The sequence below is a fragment of the Xenopus laevis genome, chromosome 3L, assembly GCF_017654675.1.
Source record: "Xenopus laevis strain J_2021 chromosome 3L, Xenopus_laevis_v10.1, whole genome shotgun sequence".
Taxonomy (NCBI): domain Eukaryota; kingdom Metazoa; phylum Chordata; class Amphibia; order Anura; family Pipidae; genus Xenopus; species Xenopus laevis.
In genome coordinates this window covers 95,521,690-95,549,628 of record NC_054375.1, presented here as the reverse complement: position 1 = coordinate 95,549,628, position 27,939 = coordinate 95,521,690, and the positions used below count along the sequence as shown (strand labels likewise).

At 40.3% G+C, this 27,939-nt stretch overlaps 1 protein-coding gene across 3 annotated transcripts; it reads right to left on the bottom strand.

Annotated features, from left to right (window-relative positions):
* Nucleotides 1-156: 156 nt before the first annotated feature.
* On the bottom strand, nt 157-27,939 carry cpt1b.L (carnitine palmitoyltransferase 1B L homeolog). Of its 3 annotated transcripts, none has more exon segments than NM_001095161.1 (19): nt 157-593; nt 1,496-1,588; nt 1,864-1,977; nt 2,452-2,604; nt 2,774-2,908; nt 3,581-3,745; nt 4,130-4,246; nt 4,443-4,548; nt 5,474-5,659; nt 6,196-6,391; nt 9,201-9,285; nt 9,663-9,770; nt 10,433-10,510; nt 11,862-11,999; nt 12,568-12,669; nt 15,138-15,309; nt 16,404-16,543; nt 21,551-21,699; nt 27,833-27,939. In NM_001095161.1, coding segments are annotated over 18 exon segments (2,316 nt in total). In that variant the 5' UTR covers nt 21,692-21,699; nt 27,833-27,939; the 3' UTR covers nt 157-506.

Here is a 27,939-nt window from a genome sequence, read left to right as displayed (position 1 = left end):
AACTATAATGTACCTGGCAAAATAACCCAATAATTGCACTGGTTACAGAGAAATATAACCAATTCTGTACTGAGCTGTAAAAAACATATTACTATTGAAATGATGCATGCCACCCATCATTTAATGAGCAAATGAAGCACTATAGGAACTAACTGGTAGTATTGAAAGTTTAATACGCTCATTGCTTGGAATTACAGAAATAGAAGGATGGTGCACATACAAAGCAGCATTGCTTGTGTATTTTCAACATAGTGGCAGTTGCCCTCTCTTGTAAGGTGGCATGGAGTGTGCTGGTATAAGTCATGTGATACTTGGGTGTAGTAATGTGATTACAATAAATCATCCATTTCAGTGAAGGCAACTGTAAAAAATAACATACTTATTAACTGCCGAGCTTTTGTATAATTTGGATGCATGGCAGCTATCAAATGTACATATTGGCAGAGGATAACAATTGCATTTTGCTTCAAGTGAGCAGAAAGTAACACGTGATACATTATCCAATTTCAGTGCTTCGCTGTGACCGGGGGACGGAGCAGCTGAGCCAGATCTCGCATGGACTGACAGATTCGCTGTCCAAAACGCTGAGAATTCTTAGGGGAAAAATGTAACACAAGAAGCTTGAATTAATGTTTTTTTCCACTTTACAATTTTATGCATGTATATAACATTTTTCTTGGCAGCATGCATTTATCAAGATGTATACACACTTGTACTATTTTCATTCCAACATTTCTGTTACCATTTTGCAACATTGAGTTGATACATTTCTCAGCAGCATCTCGGGAGTATTAGCAACTATTGTATCAATTCTAACCCCGAGATTCTGCTCAGCAGGGACAAAGGTAAGAAATGTTTCAGCTAAATGTATCCATTTAGAACAGTTTACAGGGTCGGCGACCCCCCCTCAAAAGCTGCTTATACTTCAATATTAGAAAAATTGTCACACATAGAAAATACAAAGTAATTGGAAAAGGTTATTTCCTGTGATCTACAGTATCTGAAAACAACTAGGTGTTTGAAGGTGAACAACCCCTTTAAAGGGAATGTAAATACTGGTTCTACAGTCACAGTGTTTATTATTTCTATTTTTTTTAAGTTTCCAGACAGTTATACGTACTGCATGAAAAGCAGCTGCCATATTATTTGCCTGTTTTGTATTCTCTGCAAAGAATAAATAAAAGTCCCCTTTAGAACGAAAACTGTGTATTTGCTCATGTTGTCTATTTGAGAGGGTTTTAACCACAGAAAACAGTATAGCTGTTCCCCCTTATTTCCATATATAGAAATATGCAGCAAAGGAATATCTGGGGAGCACAATATGCTATGTTCTAATGCTAAATCTCTGATTTAGCATTAATATTCTCTGAATTCTCTATTTCTATCTATTTTTTTTATCTATTTACTGACTCCATATTAAAAGTAAATTATTTTATAACTCTTGCCCAATATGCACCCTCTCAGCAGCTCACTTCCCCCCAAATCTCATTCTCACCGTCTCAGGGCTGGAGAACTTGCTGGAAATGTGCAAAGTGATTAAATTTTCACCAGCAAAGATGTAGGAGACACCATAACCGTCATCAGCAACCTAGGAGAGAAAAAGTTAGAATAAGGGGCTATATATTCAAGTCCATCTGTATTGCAGTATAAGTTAAAGACTTATTGTTAGCAGGCAACTTTTTGGGAAGAGAGTTAAGAGATGGTCCAGGACAATTGGGTTATCAAAGGTATCTAACATTACTCTAGCTCAGTTTAGGGGACTGAGACCTGTATAAATATAGTTTATAACTGAAAAGATACTGTTGAAATGAAGACTAATGCAGAAAAGACATACTGCATGCTTTATAAAACCCCTTTACTGACCGGTCCAAATCCCCCTCCTGCAGACACGTGGCCCGGGAACTTCTCCAAATCAAATAGTTTCAACTGTTGCTGTGGAGTCTGTGAGGTAGAGAGACGCCAGGGCTCGGACAGTACCTATAAAAGGAAAATGGGATTATCAGAAGGTGGTAGAGAGTCAACAGAGATGTCTTTTCAATTTCATCAACAAGATCACAAAGTTAAACCCTGGAATATTACAAGAAAAATCCTCATATCGCATCTAGAGCAGAAACTGTCTACAGAAAGCCACTGGCTGGCTGTTACAGTACATTATATAAATATAACAATTATACAGACAGCGCATATATCATGATTATTATCACAGATAAAATATATAACTTTGAGCTGCTTGCCCCAGCTTACCAATGTGACTCTACATTGAAAAATGAACACATGCACACATACCTGTATGTTAGAAGTACATGGAAATCAAAGACAAAATTACAATTCACTATAACATGCAGTGATACCAAGCAATTTGTCCCAATGAAAAAAGCACTACATCACCATCACCACATTGTGTGCTTGTCTTGCAAGTATTGCTCACTACAAACTTCTCCAGGTTCTCACCTTTTGGAGGAAAGGTGAGTCAGTTCCAAGGTACTTAGACACAATATAAAGACAGAATAGATGACGATCAATTCCCTTTCCTGTCATTGCCAAACGATACATCAATTGGTGGTGCTCAGCAGCTGCACGATACAGAGCCAGACGATTCTCTTGCTGTAAGTTGGAGAGGTCAAACATGTATGAGACTAATGCTGATTTCAAAGAAATATATTTCTACATATATTATACATAATATTTATATATACTATACATAATATATTCACCTATATTCTAAAGTGATAAATAAGCTTTTGATATATAAAACGAAAGAATTTTCACATACACTTTGTGTAGGGTCCTCCATGGCTTTCGCAAAATCACAGGTCTGACTGGTGCAAGATCTCACTGTCTCTGTCCGACCATCACGGAACAGTCGGGTCATAGATGCCTCATAAGTCAAACAGAAATGGCCCTTCTCCTGTAAGACAGAGTGGTTAGAGAAAACCTCAGACATAGCAGTGCCGTGCCAAATGACAAAAAAAGAAGTAGTACAGGTATGGAACATATTATCCAGAATGCTTGGGACTGGAGTTTTCCAGGTAAAAGATCTTTTTTGTAATATCTTCATACTTTAAATATCTAATTATTTAAACATTAAATAAACCCAATAGGATTGTTTTGCCTCTAATAAGGATTAATTATATCTTAGATGGGACCAAGTACAAGGTACTCTAATTATTACAGAGAAAAAGGAAATGTGTTTGAAAATATTTTATTATGTGGTTATAATGAAGTCTAAGGGAGATGACCTTTCTGTAATACAGGGCCTTTCTGGATAACAGGTTTCTAGATAACAGATCCCATACCTGTATATGAGGATCATATGCCAGGGGTTACATAGAAGCCAAATAATAGGGGCAGAACAATCAATAACTCAGCAATTCCAAAAGTTAGCTTATTAATGCATTTGTACAGCTGCTTCAGAAAAGACACCTAGCGGTATAATGGAATACCTCTACAATTGTGTTTTAGCTGTAGAAGTCTTTTAGCTGCTGTTTTATACAATGTGAGTGAACACGCTGCTATTACATCGGTTGATTAGGGCATGTTAACGACCAAATCGTCTCCCATGTCTCTGCAGTTATATTACCCGGTAATGTGCCAGCTGTAGTGCGATCTGAAAGAAGGCATCGGGGCTGCTCCGGCATTGTTTGATCAGGCCTTTCCCAAAATCAGTGAAACAGACGCACTGAAAATCCACATCATCTGCTATTGCCTTAGCTGTGATATAAGAGCGTTCAATGACCTCACGACACTGTAGTAGGGGAAATATTATTAGTGTATAACAGAAACTACTAGAATTCTGTTCAGACGTCAGAAGATACATGTCTGAGTACTATTCACATACAGCTTTATGCTGATATTTAAAAATATCAAAAGTGAATCAAAAGTATTATTCAGGCAACATACATTTGTATTTGCCAGACTAATATAAATTGTCATCCCATCCCATTGAATCTAGGAAACAGCACATTTATCGTACAGCTCACACACACATTTTTTCCAGTGACATTATTATAGAGAAATGTGTGCAACTGCTTAAAATCTACATTTGTCTATAAGAATATACTATGATATTATCTTGAACGTGACAATACAAATTGGTATGTCTTAATAGTACACAATGTAAAACAGCTACCTTTGGAGGAATGTCCCATTGCAGTCTGTAAGGTGGGGGAAGAGGGGACCCAGGATCCCCGCAGCAGTTGCCATCCTCTGTGTAACCCAGTTCAAAGTAGTCTGTTGCCAGTGTGAACTAAGGATGAAAAGAAACAAAGTGGAAACAAGTCAGTTTTAGAACAGAAATCAGAGTAAAGACATTGTAACAAACAAATGAAGTAATTTTTTTAAATTTTTGTTTCAGGCATATGGCTTATTCTATACGTTAAAATATCTAGCAGTGTGTGCTCTGGTGCATTACAGTGTGATATGTGCTTTGTCTTTCATGATACCTCCCACAGGTGTCCAATAATTGGTGCATCCGCCCAAGAATGCTCAGCATTGAGACCCAACTTTCCATTTCGGAATACAACCAAACTAAATGACTTATCAAACCACCTGAAAAGATAAAAGACACATGAGCATTAAAAATAAAACAAGCAATTCATCCATAGTCATCTATATTTTCCGTTTTTGGAGAATGATACCATTCAAAATGAGGCCATCAGGGGAAAACGAATTGTAAAAACAGAGCAAAATGGAAATTACATTCTGTAAACTCTTTAAACCCAATCTGCATTGGGAAGGACAGATTCACACTGATAAGGTATCGACAAACAATGGGAAGGTGTCTCTGAGTTCAAATAAATATGGATTAGCAATTAGGGATTGTAATGTTTCACGTTTCACCGCAAGCAAATTAATTCGTGAAACAGCGACGACAATTCGTCAGGTGAAAAATCCACTGCTTCAAAAAAATTGTTGAGCACATAAAAATTTCCACGTGTCAAAATTATTTAGCCGCCCATTGACTTCAATGATTTTCACAAAAAACACTTCGCAAATTTTGCGGTACAGCACAGATTCGCTCATCACTTATTAGGGACTATAGACTAAAGATTGACTTTCACTTGTGCCACAAAAACTGCTGTGGTGATCAATCAATTTGACAACTGTTTAGCCATACTAACAGGGGGCCACCTGTGCTCATTATGTCTTTTGGAGAAGGGATAGTGAAGTATTGTAGTATCTGAGAGTCGGATCAAAGCTGCAGCTAAAGTCAAACATAATAATTAAACCTTGAACTACAGCAACCCCTGTGTAGATATTTTTCTTAAAAAAAACAAGCAAAAAAAATGACATGGGAAGTTAGGGGTAGAACAAGTAGGAAACGCTTAGGAAGAGATAGACGATAGAAAGAAAGAAGACTAAGAAAGGAGAGATAGAGTTAGAGGAAAGATGTAAACAGAAATAAAAGTGGGAATAAAAACAACAAGATACGCACATAAAAGAACAATATGTCTTGTTGGATGTTCAATATTACCTGTTGTAACAGTTTCCATGTAACAAAGCCTTGGAATAAGCACTTAAAGATGACTTGTCTTCTTCATTGTACCCAGCTTCCTCCTGATCAAGACTGATAAAGAATACTGCCCGTTCCACGCAACTCAGAGATGTCCTATTTATTCCATTACTGAAGAAGTTTGTGCGAGCTTGAGCCCAAGGGACCCTGTAAAACACACACACATTGCAGTAAAACAACGGAGATGAAAGTGTTTCTCATTCATAAAGGTTGAACGGGGAGAAATTGGTTCATCTGTCATTACAGTTTTGATAATGAGGGTGAATTGCCGCAAAGCCTAAAATGAAAGCCTGAATTCTACCAAGAGACTTGCTTATCTTAAATAGTTACAATTTTATCTTTACTTGTCTTATATAGTTAAAAATGTATCTATAAGTTCAGGCGCTGAGTTTTCTGGACTCTCTGCCATGAGTCTCTTATTTAATTAAATTTCAGATACTTTGTATCTGTTTCTGGCTCCTGCAGTGCAGAGAAGCTCTGGACATTTCACTAACAATCCAAGCTGTAGCTGTAAAAATCAGGACTGTCCCGTGAAAAAAATGGGAGCAATGAACCTGTTACAGCCAGACAGCACACATTACACCCAGCAATTAACCCTAAAGTTTAGTTGCCTCTTTCATCAAGTATATCTTATATTCTTATTTGATCTATTCATGTCATGTGCCCCTCACCCCATCCCTTACCGGTTTCCTGCAGTTAGAGCTGCCAACTTCTCTTCCCCAGGCTGTGGGGAACTTGAGTCATCCAGGATATACTGAATCTGTGCCTGGAGCTGGCGGGGAGTGAGAAGGTTTCCATTTTGATAGAGGCCTAATCTATAATAACGTCCTTTGTGATATACACACACATGGCGACTTTCAACCAAGTGCTGAAGGCAGTCTGAAGGAAGGATACAGCTTTAATGACACTGGATAGATTCCGTATTATACAGATAAGGATAAACATGAATGCTTTGCCTCAGTGAGGTACACAGATTTATATTATAGCTAAGTAATTATACAGATTTGTCATTTTAGCTTTGAAATGAGCTATCTTACATTTCCATTTAAAACTTGTAAAACTCAGGGGGGGATTTACAAAAAGGATGATATGGAGACAAAATAAAAGTTCAGATAAAAATGTCGGATTTGCCACCAAATTCACAAACCTCTATCTTCACTTCTTTGACTTTGTCTTTTAAACGGACAGTTTTCAGATTGTGTCTTTTGCACTACATTTTAATGTCATTTTTTCTGAATTTGTCTTTAGCTCTTACTAAACCTGTTAGCCAGCCATGAAATCCTAAAAACAAAAAATGCTATTTTGCATAATATAGGGATTTGTATCAGAAATATGTTTTGTTATCTTAGGATAAGTGTTTAAGTGCTGCTAAAACTAAAAAAAAAAAAAAATTGTCTGGGAGGCTTTACTTTTCCTTTAGATAATATATTCACTCAAATTTCTAATATTTCCTCATTCGTTAAGCTAAAACTAGTAAAATAACCAAGTGTGAGTTAAAATATACAAAATACACTTTTTTTTGTTTAATCAGTGTTTTACTTGTTTTGTCTAACCCTAAAGAGTTAGACAGAAATTTGTGCCCTGACTTTAACATGCTAACACCTATTACCGTATATACTCGAGTATAAGCCGAGTTTTTCAGCACCTAAAATTTGCTGAAAAACTCTACCTCGGCTTATACTCGAGTCAGTACGCAAAAGGCTGCGCTTCAGGAGCTCCGCCGTGACCCCGCATCTGTGGGGTTGGCAAGACTGCCCTGATCCTGCACTTCCTAAATGACAGTTTAGAGGAGAGATACCGGCGCACAGTAGAGGAGATGCACTGCTTGAACCCCGAGCCCGGGGAGCTCCAGTTGCGCATCCAGATCCTGGACACCAGTGGCAGCTACGCCTTCCCAAACCTCAGCCCATCAATGAACAACTCACTCTGCTCACCGCCCTGTAATTATCGGGTTCTCTCTGTATGCGGCAATCTCTATGACACCACACAGCAGCTAGCAATGGGTGCAATATACAATAGCACCGACCGGAAACAGTGACACATGTGATAAGGTTCCTACAGGCACAAGATCAGCCACGCCCCTCCTGCAGCCCCTGGAATACGGTATGTCTAGTAGTGAATATGTAGCGGTGTTACACAACAACCTCTAGCCATCTCCAGCTAGTCTAAAGCTGCTGTCACTTCTCTATATAATACATGGGAGGCCGTTGATTTGTAACATCAGAGTGTTTAGGTAAAAGCGTGCTCATTCAGGTACCTCCACTGCTCCACTATGGCATCTCCAATCCCATTAGTGTTAGGACCACTGGGTGCCCACTGCTTGGGTGTCCCTTGGAATTATTACATAGGTGGGACATTTCTGAACAAACTGCAGTCGGGATCAGGAGTGTGTGCTCTACTGAATATGTCCTAAAATGCATTTCTCACCCTAGGCTATACTCGAGTTTTCCCAGTTTTTCTAGGTAAAATTAGTTACCTCGGCTTATACTCGGGTCGGCTTATGCTCGAGTATATATGTACTATGCGAATAATTTCCTAATGGGTTACCTACAAGAGGTGTAGAACTGTAGTGTAGATGTGGAACAGATCCAAGGCGGCAGTCAAACTGCAAAAAATCCGTTTATTGGGGAGTGTACACTCCCCAATAAACGGATTTTTTGCAGTTTGACTGCCGCCTTGGATCTGTTCCACATCTACACTACAGTTCTACATATTGATTTGGGTAATCGGACACAGGATACCCGTGGACAGGTCTGATCTAAGTATGTGGTGAGCTCCTTTCATACTAAATTGTGCATATATTGACTACAAGAGGTGTGAAATGATCCAAAGCAGAGAAAATTATTTTACAATTGATCGGACACATGGGGAAGAGTTATACTGAGCTTTACTCCATTTTTAAAATTCCCGGGAGTAACTGTCGCTTAAAATGTCGTTTTTGGACCTTTTTTTATGCCGTTTGAAAAACAAATTCACAAAAGTGTCTATAAACTTTCTTTTGCAAAAAAATTTAAATTGGAGGTTGAGTTGGAATTTAGGCAGATTTCTGTTTGTGAATATGGAGAAAGTATTTTACACCAGTTTACCACCACTTATACTACAAAAATGGTAAAACAAAGATGCATGCTGCAATTATGGCTAATTATAGCACAAATCATTCACTTACAACTAATTTTAAAATTGTAAAAAATCAGGGGAGGACACATGCAGCATTAAAAGAGCAAGTTATGAGTTCTAATGTAAAAAATGTATGAAAGTGTAAGGGACTGAAGGTTTAGTTACTCTTTATTCAGGCAGTCCCCTAAGCTTCAGACAGCTAAGTGGGTCCTAATTTACAGTTGGAAAGGGAAGCTGTTTCCTTATCCGGGGTTAAAGTATTCTTCTTGTGTTTAATATAGTGTAAGAATAAAAGTTTCAGTTGATAAATAATAACATTGGGAGCTATGACCCATTGGTTTGCAGAATATACAGTATATAGCCTTTATTCTGAATTTGTGAACTTTGATCTAAGGACTTAGGAGTGAAAATATCGGTGCAATGCCAAATAAATAAATATAATGTCACGTCCTTACTGAAATCCATGTTTATTTACTGGATAGCAGAACTTGGTATATACAGTTTGTTCCATAGAGGTTGTGTGAATATTTCCTGTTGGGTTATGGTGACTTTGTGTGCTATAGCTACTCACCAGTTTCCACTCCTGGAAGTCTTGTTGTGTTAAACATCCTCACCATCTGATCAGAGCACATAGGAACAATGCCAAGTGCCATGACCTGTACAGAGAGAAAGAAGCCTTCAGCAAGTCAATTTTCTAAAGCTCTTCACTGTATCATCTTTGTCGCCTTGATCAGTTTGCACCTTTGCATATGTAATGCTTCACGGCTAAACTCTATCAATATTGATTTACATTTCTTGCTCTCCTCATTTTGGTATGTAACTGTGTCTTCCTGCCAATCTATCTTGGTTCAGTATTTTTTTAAATAAATATTGGTTCCAAATTCTGTTCTTGTCTCTTCTGGGAAATGTGTTTCTCATCTCCACCCCCATTCAATACAAAGCTACACAATGTCTACAGCTCATGTATATATTATGTTCATTTTGTTCCCAGTTTTTCATTCAGAGTGGGATATTATATTCTCATATCACTTACTGGAGGAATCAAGCCCCTTTCCAGCTTTCGGCGGTAGAGTAGCATGGCATGAATAATGTTTCCTGCCCGGGCAGCTTGATTTGTGGTTGGGGTCACATATAAATAATCCTATACACAGAGATGTAATGGAAAGAGAGAGAAGTAGATAGAGTAAAGCAGCATAAAAATGGGAGATACAGACAAACCTCTGCTAGGTCAGGCAAAAGGTAGGAAGCATGGTTGTAGTTAACAAATCTCATTTTTTCATTCATAAATGTGTATGACCTTAATTCTGCAGCTTTCAACTGTTATTAATGTGTTTAAGAGATTAAAGATGTTATGTGTGAAACACTGATTTACTATTCACCAGAAACATATCATTTAATTCAGTTTGCCCAGGTTTTTTTGCATACTATTTTTTTTTTTTTTTGAAGGAACTTACTTGCAACTTGAATGTTTTCCATTGACTTTGGATTTTGCAAGGTCTGTAGTGGTGTAAAATAATGGCACCAAATCCACCATTTATTTTACATAGCTTTTTACACCATTTTTACACAGTGTGATAAATAGGCCCCTTAAGGTGTAAGCATGAACAAAGCATTTATTTATGCCATTGAATTGGATGATGGTTTGCTATAGGTTATGGGAGCACAATAAACTATGCCCCTGTACCTATAGAATTCCTCAGTAAGTCTTGACGCCTGCAGTGTTTTAGGGCAATGGAATCGTACAGGATAAAAGCAGAATATGCCATAACAACAATACCACATGAAAAGTTTAGAGGTACAAACCATTGCATAATAGTTACTGTTCACCATTATTGGTCCTCGACCCCTCAGGTATATGTATTCTTCCCACCAATCACTGACCTGCAGGAGAGGGAAAATGTAAGGTGAGTATTTGTAAAGGAGAACTAAAGCCTAACTAAAGAAGTATGTTTTGGGCTCCTGTACCAACTCAAAGCAACCACAGCTCTTTAGCAGTAAAGATCTGTGCCTCCAAAGATACCCCAGTAGTTCCCAATCTTTGTTTCTGCGGATTCACTGCACATGCTCTATGTTGCTGTCACTTACTGAGCTTAGGGACTGTTTTATGATACATTGTATGTATATATGTATAGAATATAAATGTTACTATATAAGGCTGAATAATAATTACTTCAGATTCACGTTACATGGCAGCTCTGAAACAAGTTATCATACATCAATTGGGAGTCCACATCTGATTTCCATCTAATTAAGCCCAAGGGACTCGCCCCAGTTCTCAGGCAATAACATGCAAAAAATTCCATTATCCAAAGATAACTGTCCCAAGGCTTTTTTCAGTAAAAAAATATCATTTTATTTAAATTAGCATTAGCACATAGGCAATTATGGGATTAAATTAACAAAGTAGGGTTAATCCCTCACAGTTTTTGATTGGTTTTAAAGAAAAGGGGAGAGATTAATAGGGTATAAATCCTGCAGAGGAGATGCTGTTTACAGATACACCTATGACTAAGCGCCGGAGGGTGCGAAATGCGTAAGGTGGGACTGGTGGGGTCTGAGTTTTAATGCTAATTTAAATAAAATTATATTTTTTTACTGAAAAAAGCCTTGGGACAGTTATCTTTGGATAAAGGAATTTTTAGCTCTGAAACAAGTACATTTTGCATCAGAATTGAATCATTTCCATTTTAGAAACTGAAAATTTTGGCTCTTAAAATTACAAGAGGTGGCTTTTTGCTGCCCCATGATAGACGCCCCTGGTAACTGCCCCTTACTGCTGCCTGAGGCAAGGTTCTCACCTTGCTTCATGACAGGAACAGCCCTGCTACCCAACAAATCTAGCACAAGGTGGAATCCAAAGAGGAAGAGCCATGTGCTACCTTCCATTAAATAAACTGTGGGCATAAACTGGTCACTCTACCCCTGGGTCTATAGAACACACCGCTACCCCAGGATATTGGTTACAAATACCTAGACTTCCTGTTCCAGTAGGGATATTGACCCTTTGGCCCTCTACAGTACCACTTATAATCTTATTATAAAGTATATTTTAAACAAAACAGGACCCAGAGTCCCAAGGAAAACCAAGAAGGAAAGTACGGTCATTGTAATATACTCATGCAAAATAATATACTCATATGCAAAATGGCACAAATCCTGTCCTTTGTAATCAAGTTGTTCACAATATATTAACTATTGGATGATAGTCCTGTTTGTGGCTCATGATACTTACATAATTTGAAGCCCACCAGGACTTGAGGTGCAAGTATTTTTGTGACTTCCGTCCCAAATCTTTCTGGAATTCCTCAGCCAGGGTTTTCATTTCACTGAATTTGTCATCATCCATTAAAGGACGCACTGACTGCAGATACTGCATGAGGAAGATAGCAGAATAAATAAATAAATGGAAAGAAAGCAAAGAGAACATGTATAACTAGAAAGCATACTTTTTCCTCTCATATGGCCTCATCAGTTACAGATTCCATCTTCCACTGATATCTTTGCATGGCAATTTATAACCCTCAACAAAAGCATTGCATAGAAACAGGGATTCATCGAATTTGTAATTTTTGGGTTCAGCTGGCTGCCAAATCCTCTACAAAAATATGTTACCTTTAGCTGTTTTGTATTTTAGAGCCTCGTCATGCAAGTTTTTAGATTAGATTTGGCCAAATTTTAAGGATTTGTTTAAAAGTAAATATTGAAAAGCCTTTCCTCATCGCTAATCCAATCATGAATACTGAGCATCCCTACACATAATGTTAAGTCCAGAACACCTACATATATTCCTTATTTAACCAAAATATGCAATATACATAACAGTATGTTTTCTTTTCACTCTGATAATCCAACTCAAATACTTTAGGGGGCTATTTATCATGCTTCACTCCACTTTTTACACAACATGATAAAAAGGCCCCAAGATGCATTCTCCTCACCCTTTGTATTGTATCCTCCAGTGGGGGAACAGGCAACTTTGGAAGAGACATCTGAAAACTGTAGAGCATTGGTTGCCGACTGGACATTATCTTCATACAACCCTATAAAGAATATACAGAGGCAACAACAAATCAATAACAAAACAAGACAATGAAATAAATCAGATGATAATCAGATGTATTATTAAGGAGAGCTGTGCATATTCTTTTCTGCTGTTTTTCTTAGCAATTCCAATACACATGAAATTTTGCAATATTCATGCAGGGGTAAAACAAACAGGAATTTGTAAAACTGTAACTAGTTTTTACCAAATCAAATTGTGTCCATAAGCGACCTAGAACCTTATAAGTTACACAACAAACTAACTGGTTTCTTTCTGAGAAGTTTCAAGAATAACATGTAACAGATGCATGCTTAGAAAGCTACTTATAGGAAAAAATACCCCCAAAATGAAACCATGAAAATGGTTTATTTATGTGAAGCAGGTTTTTATGAACTGTTTTATGCAGTATATTGTACGCATGCTGTTCCTAGATTACAGTTCCGCTTTCAATACCATAAACCCTCAAAAACTCATCAACAAACTTGAAACTCTTACTCTGCCTCAGCACCTCTGTAACTGGATCTCTCTCTTTTCAGACCTCAATTTGTCAAGATTGGGAATTGCACGTCTAGCACAAATCTAACCAGCACAGGTACACCACAAGGATGCTGTCTCAGCCCCAAGCTTTTCTCCCGCTACACCTTTGACTGCTCATCTTCTATAAACAACTGCAAAGTCTATAAGTTTGCAGATGACACAACTGTGCTTGGCCTCATCCAAGACAATGATGAAACCGGATACAGACAACTCGGGGCACATTTACTTAGCTCGAGTGAAGGATTAGAATTAAAAATACTTTGAATTTCAAAGTATTTTTTTGGCTACTTCGACCATAAAATTGGCTACTTCGACTACGACTAAAAATCGCTTGACTATTCGACCATTCGATAGTCGAAGTACTGTCTCTTTAAAAAAAACTTCGACCACCTACTTGGCACCATAAAACCCACCGAGCACCAATGTTAGCCTATGGGGAAGGTCCCCATAGGCTTTCCTAGCTTTTTTGGATTGAAGGAAAATCATTCGATCGATGGATTAAAATCCTTCGAATCGTTCGCTTTTTCGTACCTCCCCAGAGGGTGGTAAAAACTGCTGAACGAATCATCTCCACCAAACGTCCATCACTGTCCGATCTAGACACAGCCAGATGCAAGAACAAAATTAAAGGCATTACTTGCGACCAGAGTCACCCAGGACATGAAATATTCATTTGGCATAAGCCCACCTACTCATTGAGGCACAGGAGGCCTGAAAGCATAAAAACCAGAAGCAAAAGACTATTTAATAGCTTCTTTCCAAGAACTGTCAGACTAACTGCAAATTGAGGGTTTCTGCTCCCATTAGAGGTGTCGGCGTCTTGTTTTTGGATGCCGGCGACCATTCTCGCGATTGACCCGAGTATAAGCCGAGGTAGAGTTTTTCAGCATATTTTGGGTGCTGAAAAACTCGTCTTATCTCGAGTATATATGGTACCTTTCATTTATCTAAAGCATGCTGTGTCAAAAGTGGAGTCAAACATTACCTGGCGATATTGCTCACAGCAACCAATCAGATTTTTGTTTTCTAACTGTTGAAATCTAATTGCAGATTGGTTGCTCTGGGCAACATCACCGGTAATTTTTCACTCCACTTTTTACACAGCATGACAAATAAGCCCCCAAGCCCAAATGCCTCATTCCCTGTGCAAATATAACACTGTGGACTCTTTAAACTTTGAGACCTCTTTAAACTGGCTACTTATACATTTTACATCTATTGTATGAAGTATGAAGCATAAATAAAGCATTAACAGATGTTCTCCATGAAAGTGTGATGATTTCCAATACCAAATTACATCCCTCTACACAGTAATGCAGGGAAATGTATCACAAATTTTGCACTGGAATATTCCATTTTCATTAACAAATCCTGTCAGCAATAAACCATATTTGGTGATATTGATAATACAGGTATGGGATCTGTTATCCAGAATGCTCTGGACCTTGGGTTTTCTGAATAAAGGGAAGTTTCTCTAATTTGGATCTCTATACTTTTTTTTAAAATTATTTAAACATTAAAAAAACCCAATAGGATTGTTTTGCCTCCAATCAAGATTAATTATATCTTAGTTGGGATCAAGTACAAGGTACTGTTTTATTATTACGCGGAAAAAAGGATATCATTTTTTTTTATTACAATTTTTTGCTTGTAACGGAGTCTATGGGAGATAGCCTTCTCATAATTTGGAGCTTTCTGAATAATGGATTCCATACTGTATAGTCAAATATTATTAAATCTTTTCTCTCAACAACCCTTCAAATATTATCTAAACAACATATAACAAAATTGCCAGGCAGCACAAAGTCTAGAAAGAATATAATAAAAGGCCTGGGTACCAGGCTGAAATATCATGAAAAAGTTGTAACAATAACAATACTAATGTGACATATCATTTAACCTGCAAAAAAGCAAGATGAGTTGTCTTACCGCCCATATTTTGGTTTTCATACTTGTTTTCTTATGTGGTTCAAACATCCATCCATGATAAGATAGAAGTATTCGAAGAGTCTGACGGTAGATCAGGATTCCAGATACCCAGACACCAGTGGAAAAGATCACAGCGCTGACCACTGTGCGGGAAACTGGTGCCAAAATTGACCTATAAACAGATACTTATATAATCATCAATTTTATAATGAACTGTTTAAACAGATAGTCACATGTGGCCGGAGATGTAAACAGCCGTATTCCATTATATCAGTTTATTTTTTTGGCCCTCCCTTTGCTGCTGCACTGTCAAGCATGAAATGACAAACTGTAATCCTAAGGTTTGTGTTCTGTTAAATCAGGCACTCTATCCCAAACTATGAAAAACTATCCCAAACCAGCATAGCTGCTTTGCCAAAAATTACAGGCAGTGTTTTGCTCTCAAGCAGGTAGAGTTTCTCTGGGCTCTGCCAAATCCAGATTTGTCCTTCAAGTCTCCAGTTGATGGTAATGTCAGGCTTGTGTGAAGATGCTTGCCCAGAAACAAAATAACAATGCAAATAGTTTGTGTGTTGATTTTGCTTCCTGAATCAGTTTGAAACTCTACAGTATGTGTCCCAGTGTCCCAAGATATTGCTCTTGGAATAATGGTACGTGTATCTTGTACCATAGGGTCATCATAGCACAACAGAATTGACTTACTCATGACCAAGAACAGAATTGACATTGCTCATAACCAAGTGTGCCAGTTGCATAAATATACATTGACTTAAGATATTATACAATTTAGGGGCCCAGCTTAAAATAATTTGCATCTTTAGTATGATGCATACACTTTTATAAACCTTCACAATAGGTATAAAGATTTGTAAATCTAAAAACACATATAGCTGAACTCCTCTAGAACAGTCTCAAACTGTGAGATGAGCAAAGCCTTATTGTTATATGTTTGTAATCACTGCACTTGCTCTTTAGTAAGGTGCTTCTTGACAATACTAAGATATAAGGCTTGTACCAATATAATGTATAACCTATACAGAACTTGCTTATATTGCCATACATAAGCTAACAGATTTTGCCCCTCAAAGAATGTGCAATTCATACAGAGTTTCATACACTGTAGAGCTAAACATCGATCATCGTCATATCATTTTATATTTTACTGTCTTCACCATATAAAACTTAGACATTCACTGCACAATATAACATTCTTAGACAGTAAGCAAACTCTAACACAGCCGCATACCAAGCTGAAAAGTCACTTACTTTCCTGGGAGAATGCTGTTGATTTTAGTGATGAGTCCTACAGATGGATCCAGCTTTCCATATAATGAACCAAGTGTCATAGCCACCACAGCAAACCATGTAGAAGGGCTAGCTGGGTACACTCCACTCAGCACAGAGCTCTGTGAGTAAAAGAGGAAATGTGAAAGGATTGTGTATTGATACAATTCTTGTCAGCTCAGTAGTCTCCTAGCCCCACCATGCTATCAAAACCTAATAAAACCTGAAATAATAACTCCTCCCAACTAACACGCTCTCCATCCTACTTTCCTGCATAGATTATTTGTAAGTTATTGCTGCACTTAAATTAACACTAGTTTCTTAAATATATCATTCAAACATATCCCTAGCAATAATTTTAATTTGAAATCGGAGTCATCCTAATTCTGGTATTGACATTTAATTGGTTTAGGTGGCATTGTAAATGATACTATTATCATGCTCATGACTTAAGTTATGGAAAAGAAAGTCATCTGTTTAATTGAACTTTTAAAAGGGACCGGTCACCCTAAGTAATAATTCCAAATCCTGTTCTATTGTGCATGTCAAGCAAAATAAACATTACTTGCATTATATAAATGTAAATAAATAACATTTTGGTTACTTCAGTCTTAAAATTCACAATCACATCAAGCAGGCAGTCGCCATTTGGTGACTGTTATTAAAACAAGCTTTGTATCACCACAAAATCTTGTTTATGCAATTAAATAGGGGAACTGATATCCATGCACTGGCTATTCAAGTATAGGCCGTGAGGAAGGAGGGGGTGAGCAGAGCAGTGACATATAGGAAGTGTTGAATGGAAAGTGACCATACATTAGGAGATATTACAAATAAGGATGTGTCAATACCCTTAATTTACACGTTATGTATATTCCTTTAAGCTCTAACAGTCACGTAGAATTTGCATCAAATGTGCTTCCTGTTGTGCCATAAGCACAGTTTCTGATTCCACTTGAAGAGGAAAAATTCAATCTTTATACATTAGCATATGTTTAAAATATACTCTAAAATTGAACTATTTCTACTCCAGCTTGCCTTTGATCTTGTTAGTAAATATGGGGCGTGACATTGATCAGAAAGAGATATAGAATTTAGGGCAGCAGCTCTATGGTATTTTTATGCCAATGTTGCATATTCTATGATGAGAACAAACATAACATTTTAAAACAGGGCCAGGCCCTTAATGATTATTCTGCTGTGATGCTGTGCAGTGCGTAAAGGGGAACTATCGCAAAAATGAAAATGTAATACGAACTTCATCATTCTGAAATAAGAAACTTTCTAAATACAATCAATTAAAAATTCTGTACTGTTTCTAAAATAATCAAGTTTATCTACACTCTCCCTCTCTCAGCATCTGTTTCTCTTCATTCTGTCTTCATGCAGCAGTTCGGTGTCAGATATTTATTGACAGTTAAATCCAATATATCTTACAGGGGGTTCCTTTTGCCTAGAAGATGTATTAGAGCTCATTCTATTAAAATCACCAGACATCATATCGCTCTACATGCAGAATTTGTGCAAAAGGCAGTTATTTTGTTAGATTTTGTTTGTACTGGAATCCGTTATTTGAGTGAGCTCTAATTAATATGCTAGGAAAGGAAGCCCCCCCTATAAGATATATTGGATCTAACTGTCAATGATTATCTGACAATCAATTCCTGCATGAAGACAGAATGAAGAGAAACAGATTCTGAGAGAGGAATAGTTAAGATGAACGTAATTATTTCAGAAGTGATTTTTAATTGATTGTAATTAAAAAGTTTCTTATAGCAGTATGATTAAGCTTATATTAAATTTTCATTTTCACAATAGTTCCCCTTTAATATCAGGGCTGCAACTAGGGGTAGGCAGAAGAGGCACATGCCTAGGGTACAACAGTGGTGCGGTGCTAGAAAAATAGCTCTTCTATCTGTCACCTAGTTCTTCTCTGCTCTAACTCTGGCCCTGTAGTGAAGCATAAAAAACAGCACATTAGCAAGCAGACACACATAGGAGGAGGAATGGTGTTGATTAGGTGACAGGAGGAGGGATAGTGGGTGCTCAGGGTAGGATGATTGCTGTGGGTGCCCTTACATTTTGGCCCAAAAGTGTTTATTATCCTAAATTATCTTTGGGTTTACTGTAGTTATTTGAGAACCAGTTAGCAACAGTCAACAAATATGGATTGAAACTCTTTAGGAGTTATGTAATAAAAGGCTTTAAGTTTGCCTAGGAGCAGTAACCCATAGCAACCAATCAGCATTTACTAGTCACCTGTTTCAAAGCATTGGTTGCTATGGGTTACTACTTCAGGACAAACTTAGTGCCTTTTATTACACTAGTCTGTTCCTGCTCATTACGGTAATAAAATGATTTATTACAAATCAAATATTTTTTTTTTTTTTTGGAAAAATGCAAGTTTTCCCATACAGATTTATAAATCAAAAACAATCTTAAAAATGTAAATGACTAAATTCAGCAGCCAAAACCTGGCAAGCTTGTACATATTTTCAACAGTGATATAGGGGCCAATTTAGGATTGCTTGAATCTTTGGGGAGCAAGATATTCTACCTAATATCTGGTAGAAAAATGAAACAGAATCCCTTTTTAAGTTAAAAGCGAAGTTGAAATGTTCTTTTTAATTACAGATTTACTTTGCAGGGCATCAAGATAAAACAAAAGAGTAATTAACTTAGAAAGTAAAAGAGCAAAACGCTGCTCCTCAGTACTTATCTAAATAGCACTTCTGCCTGGTGTCGGGATACCGAGCACAGAGTAGGTGGACACAAGACAACCCTGTCCTTATCGGCTGCCATAGGGCCCCAATACAGTTTGTACCTACCTGGCAGGAAGAAGAATACTTGTGTGCCTCCCCTCATTATATATATATATATATACAGGGCCGCCATCAGGGGGTCACTGGGGGGACAGTCCTCCCGGGCCCGGTGGATTTCCCCGCTTCCAGGGGGCCCGGCCGCGACCTGACTCTGCCCTGCATTTTTCCTCTCAGAGCTGCGTCCTGTGCGTACGCGTGACGTCAGTACGCACGGGCGCAACTCTATTTAAGCCGCCGCCGCCTGCCGCCTGCAGTCAGAAGATCGAGGACTTCGCTGGAGGAGGACGTGCTTCCTGGAGACAGCGAACGGACGGTGAAGACGACGAAGAAGACCCTCCTGGACTAAGAAGAAGACACCAGCACAAGCAGGTAAGTCCCCTGAGCCACCAATGTAGCCCCTGAGCCACCAATGTAGCCCCTGAGCCACCAATGTAGCCCCTGAGCCACCAATGTAGCCCCTGAGCCCCATACTGCAGGGCCTCTGAACCCCATACTGCAGGGCCCCTGAACCCCATACTGCAGGGCCCCTGAACCCCATACTGCAGGGCCCCATAGCCCGATACTGCAGGGCCCCATAGCCCCATACTGCAGGGCCCCTGAACCCCATACTGCAGGGCCCCTGAACCCCATACTGCAGGGCCCCTGGGCCCCATACTGCAGGGCCCCTGGGCCCCATACTGCAGGGCCCCTGGGCCCCATACTGCAGGGCCCCTGGGCCCCATACTGCAGGGCCCCATGGCCCCATACTGCAGGGCCCCATGGCCCCATACTGCAGGGCCCCATGGCCCCATACTGCAGGGCCCCATGTCCCCATACTGCAGGGCCCCATGGCCCCATACTGCAGGGCCCATTAGCCCCATACTGCAGGGCCCCTGAACCCCATACTGCAGGGCCCCTGAACCCCATACTGCAGGGCCCCTGGGCCCCATACTGCAGGGCCCCATACTGCAGGGCCCCATGGCCCCATACTGCAGGGCCCCATGGCCCCATACTGCAGGGCCCCATGGCCCCATACTGCAGGGCCCCTGGGCCCCATACTGCAGGGCCCCTGGGCCCCATACTGCAGGGCCCCATGGCCCCATACTGCAGGGCCCCATGGCCCCATACTGCAACTGCAAGGCCCCATGGCCCCATACTGCAGGGCCCCATACTGCAGGGCCCCTGGGCCCCATACTGCAGGGCCCCTGGGCCCCATACTGCAGGGCCCCTGGGCCCCATACTGCAGGGCCCCTGGGCCCCATACTGCAGGGCCCCATGGCCCCATACTGCAGGGCCCCATGGCCCCATACTGCAGGGCCCCATGGCCCCATACTGCAGGGCCCCATGGCCCCATACTGCAGGGCCCATTAGCCCCATACTGCAGGGCCCCTGAACCCCATACTGCAGGGCCCCTGAACCCCATACTGCAGGGCCCCTGGGCCCCATACTGCAGGGTCCCTGGGCCCCATACTGCAGGGCCCCATGGCCCCATACTGCAGGGCCCCATGGCCCCATACTGCAGGGCCCCATGGCCCCATACTGCAGGGCCCCATGGCCCCATACTGCAGGGCCCCATGGCCCCATACTGCAGGGCCCCTGGGCCCCATACTGCAGGGCCCCTGGGCCCCATACTGCAACTGCAAGGCCCCATGGCCCCATACTGCAACTGCAAGGCCCCATGGCCCCATACTGCAAGGCCCCATGGCCCCATACTGCAGGGCCCCATACTGCAGGGCCCCTGGGCCCCATACTGCAGGGCCCCTGGGCCCCATACTGCAGGGCCCCTGGGCCCCATACTGCAGGGCCCCTGAGCCCCATACTGCAGGGCCCCCATACAGTTTGTGAATGTGACCTTTGTGGTGAGGGGGCGTGGTTAAGGTGAGGGCATGGTTAGGGGCGTGGTTAGGGGAGGTGTCGTGAGGGGGGCCCCGAAAATTTTGTTGTGTGGGGCCCCGTGATTTCTGATGGCGGCCCTGTATATATATATATATAAAATATATATATATATATATATATATATATATATATATATATATATATATTTTCATGGGGTAAACATAGAAAAGTCTGCTACCTGCAGGGCAGGGAGAAGAGTGTGTGTCTTTTTTGTACTTTGCACCCTGCCCTACAGCTAGTAAATAAACCCCAATGTGTTTCATGTAATGTTAATGTTGTTCAGATCTTTACTTACTGCCACAGCTACCATCCAGCAAGGATCTGCAAGAGGATATTGGGTGATGTCATTCACTAATTGCAGGAGACTAATAATACAGGGCAGATACCTGAATTATGTTATTTACTATAAATATTGCACCTTCTGCCTTTTACCTTAAGTGTGATGAGACGTTTCCTACAGGCAACCAGCCCTGACAGCCAGAGATGCCGTAATGCTTCATGGCTGAGCTGTAGATCAATGCCATCTGGTGTCACAGTGAATTGAAAGGCAACAGCCTGGTGGGCTTCTGCCATCTTGGGACCTGCAGATGAAAAAAGAATAAACTAAAAATACCAGTGTCAGGACCTTTTTACAGTTTTTGGCGAAACAAAATGGGTCAAATTTGCCCATCCCTAATTATAAAGTTGTGTATATTGGTTTATGTTCTAGTGTTGTCACAGTGGAGGTACAAGGGCTACATCTTGAATGCAAGTACACATCATTAAAATGGGTGCAAAATTATTCATGCTTTGGTGCTCCTCACAAAGGTACCTCTGTTTATGAACATTTGTGGCAAGTGCCAAGGTGCCACTTCAGGCTGCTCTCATGTATTGCATGCAACTGCAAGAACAGAATTAAAGGAACCCAGGAATTAATACCTGGAATTACTTAGTGGGTTGTGCCAAGACACTCAACTGACTGGCAGAGCATTGTAAACCTATGCTGTTACTGATGTCATGCACCAGGAGTAATGGGGTTCATTTACAAATACTGTATGTTACAATATGATACTGAAATGCTAGGAAAAATGGCAGTTTGCATCCTAATGTTGCATTTTGTAAATAGTGCGTCATTTATAAATGAACCCTACTGTCCACTATCTTCTCAAACTTCTTCTTTCTATCAGACAACACCCAAACAAACAATAAAAAGTGACTCTTAAAGTAATAGTTCAGTATAAAAACTGGGTAAATAGATAGGCTGTGCAAAATAAAAAGATGTTTTGAATATAGTTAGTTAGCCAAAAATGTCATCTATAAAGGCTGGAGTGACTGGATATCTAGCATAATAACTCGAACACTACATATTGCTTTGCAGCTCACTTGGTTTACACTGACTGTAACCAGGCCGTAACCAATTAGTGACTTGAGAGGAGGCCACATGGGCTTTTGAATATGACCTGCATGCTAAGGATCAATTGCAAACTCACTGAACAGTTATGTCCCATGTGGCCCCCCTTATAGTGAATAACTCAGAGTTAGAGAGCTGAAAAGCAGGAAGTAGTGTTCTGTTCTGTTAGACATCTGCTCACTCCACCCTTTATATATTTCATTTTGTCTAACTAACTATATGCAAAATATTTTGCGCAGCCAATTTACCCAGTTTCTATTTTAGCATTGAACTGTTCCATTAAAGGAACAGCAACACCAAAAAATTAAAGTAGTAGTAATGAAAATATCATGTACTGTTGCCCTGAACTTGAAAAAAATTATGTGTTTGCTTCAGAAACACTACTATAGTTCATATAAACAAGCTACTCTGTAGCAATGTCGGAAATTAAAAAAAGGCTATATGGCACAGGTTAAATAGTGGATAAGAGATAACACCATTAAAAAAAAATTCAACTTTTGTTGAAGCAATCCCTATCTACTCTATTGCACTTCGCCTGGTCTGAGGTGGCGAAGGCAAGTCTGGCGCAAGAGGTAATGTTCAGTAAAATGTGCAAGTTAGTGAAGTACCGTAGAATTACGTTAACTTCGCCTGGCGTAAGGGTGCGAAGTAGCGCTAGAGTAGGTCCACTTCGCTAGCGAATTTACACCAGCACCCGTTAGTAAATCGGCGAAGTAACGAAATGACGTCACGCTGGTGAATTTGCGCTAGCGTTAGGCGCTTCGCACTTTAGTGAATTTGCCCCTATATGTCTCTTACCACATGGCACTTAAGCTCTTTGTCCTATGACTCTGTGTATATTTATTATGTGATTTGTCTCCCCCATGTATACTTTTATATATATATATTTTACTTTTATGCACTGTACAGCGCTGCGGCTCCTTAAAAAATAAAGTTATACATACAAAGTTATACATACATTTATCATTGCATCTATTGCAGGGAGATAATTCTGCTCTCACCTTTAGATAAAACCTCATGAGATGTCCTTGTATCCCCTGGAGTGGTCAGAAAACAAAGGCACAAGCTTTTTTCCACCTGAGGAAGGGGTATGCCCCAGAAGTGGAGAGGAGGCTAATACCTAGGTAAGGGCTGATTTTTGACCTGTGTATTGCAGTAAATTAATTAACCAACATTTTGTGTGTCTATATATGTAAATATATATTGTCGAATCCAAAATAGTATTTGTGCAGATATAGCCTTACCTTCCCAGCTTATCTCACATTGCCTGGTACACAATCTTTCCTAGCACACTCTGGCTGAATTCACCATCAAGCCTCCCACTGTAAATATTTTCTCTCTGCCTGTTAGCATGTGAGTTTATTTCCATAACGAAACACTGGAAGCTACCCAACTAAGTGAAAGGTTAGACAGCAGACTAGGACTAATGAAGGCATGACAGTGAAGAAAGGTTATAGAAGGAGATAGGATAGAAGTATTAATGCAATTCTAAAAACTATAAATATAATATCTAGTATCTTTAGAGAAAAAAAAAAAGTAGTAAGTGGTCACCTTGTGCATCCAGGGACACAAACTTCCACTGTTCGTGTCATTGCACATTTGCTGCTTCTAGACATGATCCAATGTATACTTCTGGTGACAATTTGCATTTTTCAGTCAGTCAGAAAGTGAGTTAAGATGATTGGGGGGGAGGGGCAACCCTATGGAGTAACAAAATAGGGAGGGCAGCTATGCCTGTTCTTTATATAGATGTGGTTAGTGTGGAGTTACATCATATTACAAATCTACTTGTTTAAATGTATAGATAATATGCATTGCGTTATTGCTTGAGCACCCTAGAAAAACTCTTAATAGTACTCTTACCCACATACTAGGCCATAAGGCGCAATCTAAGAGGCATATTCATCAAAGAGTAAAATCAGAGCTGGTTTTTTACAGGCATACTTATCACTGGGTGAAAGACTACCATGTGAAACCACACATGCATTTCGATAAACCCGACCCGCACATCACTAATATATACATATGGGGGCAAAGTCACTAAAGTGTGAATTTTCACCAGCGAAGGCTCCGCCACACTTCACACCACTTCGCCAGGCCTAAATCCGTTACCACTATGCTAATTCACTAAAATGTGAAGTTGTGTCTCTGTAGCCGAACACTGGCGTAATTTCACTAGCATTAATTCGTCAGCTTCAGCATTTCGTAGCAACTTTCACTAGCGTTCATGTCTGCCTAGCGAAAATTCGTTACTCTTAAGCTTAGGTCAATTTGAATAGGGCAGGTACATATAGGTCGTATATATGTCTCTATTACAGTTGGTGCAAATGCTTGAAGCGGCCACTTATAACAAATGTCCAAGGAAGCAAAATAAGGACAAAATAGATCCTTTAATGCCCTAGACATGAGCCTACCCAAAAACAAATGTGCCATGCCCCACAAATGGTTGAAAAAATGTTAACAAACAAATCAAAAGGAGAACTAAACCCCCCACGGTCAAAAGTCCCCACTGCCCCCCCCCTGCGCTGGCCTCCTCCCTGCACAGTGTTACCCCTGAATTGTGTCCCCTCTTGAAATACTGACCATACATGCAGAGTCAGCGAAGCGGAGCTCATGGACGCCATCTTCCACGCTTTGGTATTCTTTGTAAAGTGAGTGCCGTATTGGCGCATGCGCAGTTGGAGCAATCTTCCGGTTCATGACAACTGCACATGCGCCAAAAGTCCTGGAAATTGCCGAAGGGAAGAAGAAGACCCGAAGAATACCAAAGTGCCGGAAGAATGGCGCCCGTGAGCTCTGCTGTGCTGACTCTGCATGAGAGGTCAGTATTTCAAGAGGGGACACAATTTTGGGGCAACATTGTGCAGGGGGAAGGCAGGGAGGGAGGCCAGTGGGGACTTTTTTTTCTCCTTTAATAGTTACAACTTTTGAAGACTGCTTTAAAATATGAAAAAAACGCCAACTTTTTTTTAGAACTTTTATGACTTTTCGGCATACAGGATATGATGCCACTGACATAAGATTGAGGAGGATGTAGCTTCATCTTATCAGTTTGCCAGGTCTAAGCTTGCAAAGGAAACTCTGGCGAAAGAGATAATGTTCTGTAAAAATCACACTTTGGTGAATTTGTGGCGTAATGATCATTCGCGAGAAACTATGCTAGGGACAGTCTCTTTTGCTAGCGAATTGTCCTCTAGGCCTGTTAGTAAATTGGCGATGTCCCTGTGGATAAGATTTCTGGCAAACTTTCACTAGCAAAGACCACTTCACCCTTCAGTAAATCTGCCCCATAGAGCATGTTATTCATTTTCTGTTGCTTCTGGCTCTTGGGTAGTACATGGTTACAACAGAACAAATGTATTGTACTCATATTCAACAAAGATGTATTTTGGTCTTTTATCTTGGCTGCAAGGCACAGAATTTACTGGTGAAAATTGACTCTAGGAGGGAACTCTAACCTTGAAGGAGGAATCTGGGAGACAGGAAATGTTAAATTCCCAGTCTGCATTGCTGGGCTTAGACCAGTCATGCAGATTAATGAGATGAACAAAGGGTAGAATGTGACATCTTGCCTGTTGGGAGTGACCCTGCTGCTGTTTTGGGGGCCTGCCATTCATTTGTCTTCCTGCAGTAGACAGAGGAATGATAAGGCCAAGGGCACACAGAACATTGGTGCCGCTGCTCTCAGTATGCATGGTCTGCTTGGCTAAGAGAAGCAGATCGCTAGCGTTCCATCTCTATTGAGATGACCTGGCATGCCATGTAATCGGTTCATTGGGCTGACAAATTCTGGTGCCCAGTGCATGAAAAACAGTCCAGATCCCAACTGCACCATAAGTGAATGCGGTTGAGAGGTAGGAGAAGATGGCTGTCTTAAGTATAAGATCTACTATCTTCCTATAATAACCACGTGTAAGAGAGAGCTTGAGAGTCAGCGAGATTAGTTAGTAAGAGCAGCTTTGAGCTCCAACAAGGGAGGATAGATGGGAGTAGCTCTCCCCCGGGCTCGGTTTGCCTGTAGTGAAGGGACCACAGTAGTGACAACAGAAACAGGCTGTGTTCTAGTGCTGTTTCATGTCTACGGTAGGGGATCTGGTCCACATGCGATATTGACAACCAAGGATGTGAAACTTTCAACTCGAAAGTTATTCCTAACGTGGTGCCATCTGCGTGTGTACCCGTATTTATTCAACTACCTTATGTATTTTCAACCCTGTGGCACTTTTTATTGAATAAAGCCTGTTACTTTTTTTTTTTTTTCAAAGTACCCCTGGCATCCTCTTTATTATCCTTTACATTTTTGGCACTGGTAAGGTGTAGTTCATCAACACCCTTACGTGTTTTCTTCCACATAGCAAAGGCCCATCCTAATGAAAGAGGGTTGAATGAAACCCATGCTCTACCTTACTAGTTGGTTCAGCTTGTTTAAAGCAAAAAAAGTGTTGCATACAACAAGCATTCATCCCTTAAAATGGGTCATTTCAAACGTTGATGTTTTTGCTTCATATAAGTACTAGACTTAAGAAAAGCAATTTAGTAACCACAAATGAAATTGTACTTTACTGTTCCTCTGTGTGGTCAGCTACTCAAATAGCATTTTCAAGCTACTTACTTGTACAACAAGGAAACAGATCCACTCTGGGCCCGAACTAGGGGTAGGCAGAAGAGGCACCTGCATAGGGCGCAACAATGGGGGGGGGGGGGCGCTGGGCAGATAGTTGTTAAAGGGTCTTCTGCCTAATGCCTAACCCTAGTCCGTGTTCACTCTTACCACTCACCCGTGTCACCACGGCCCTGTGTGGGTAGGGGGAGTGAGGTTGCTGGCCGGGTTGTCTAGGGCACATGGTTGGCTTGGCCCAGCCCTGGATCCACTGGAGTACCTTTAATCAGTACAGTCACTTATTTTTAATACAGTTAACAGCACGTTTCGAACCTAACTGACCCTTCCTCAGGTGAAAATTCTAATGTATTACAAAGAAGTTACTACATTGAATGAAGGCACTCCAGTGGATCTGTTTTCTTGTTTAACCAAAGAATCTAGTTTTCCATTTATTTTGACTCTGTGTACTCCTGCGCACACACATTGCTTTTAAACAACACATTTTAAGAAAGTTTGTGCAGGTACAAATAAGCAGATGTAGCAAGATTGCTGCAAAAATGACTTTTCGCCATAATAACATACTATGTACAACTACCAAACACAGTTCTGTGTGCCGTGAGCACAAGGTTATGGATACAAGACAGATAGAAGTAAATTCATTAAAGAAAAGTGATATAAAGCTATACAAAGCAATAAACAGATAAGAAGCAGCTGCAGCACTCACCTGATTATTTTGCACTTTTTCAGATATCTTCAGAATTATACACTGACATGGAAGAACACAAAATCACGCAGCTGCTGCTTTCTGTCCTCTACGTCCTTCAGGTCTCT

Bases quoted from the DNA above. Each gene is read 5' to 3' on its own strand.
- cpt1b.L (XM_041585203.1), bottom strand. From the start codon at position 21,691: ATGGCAGAAGCCCACCAGGCTGTTGCCTTTCAATTCACTGTGACACCA. The intron at 6,392-9,200 runs GTGAGTAGCTAT...TCCTTCCTTCAG, and splicing joins ACTTCCAGGAGTGGAAACTG to ACTGCCTTCAGCACTTGGTT. The intron at 2,605-2,773 runs GTATGTGAAAAT...TCCAACTTACAG, and splicing joins TGGAGGACCCTACACAAAGT to CAAGAGAATCGTCTGGCTCT.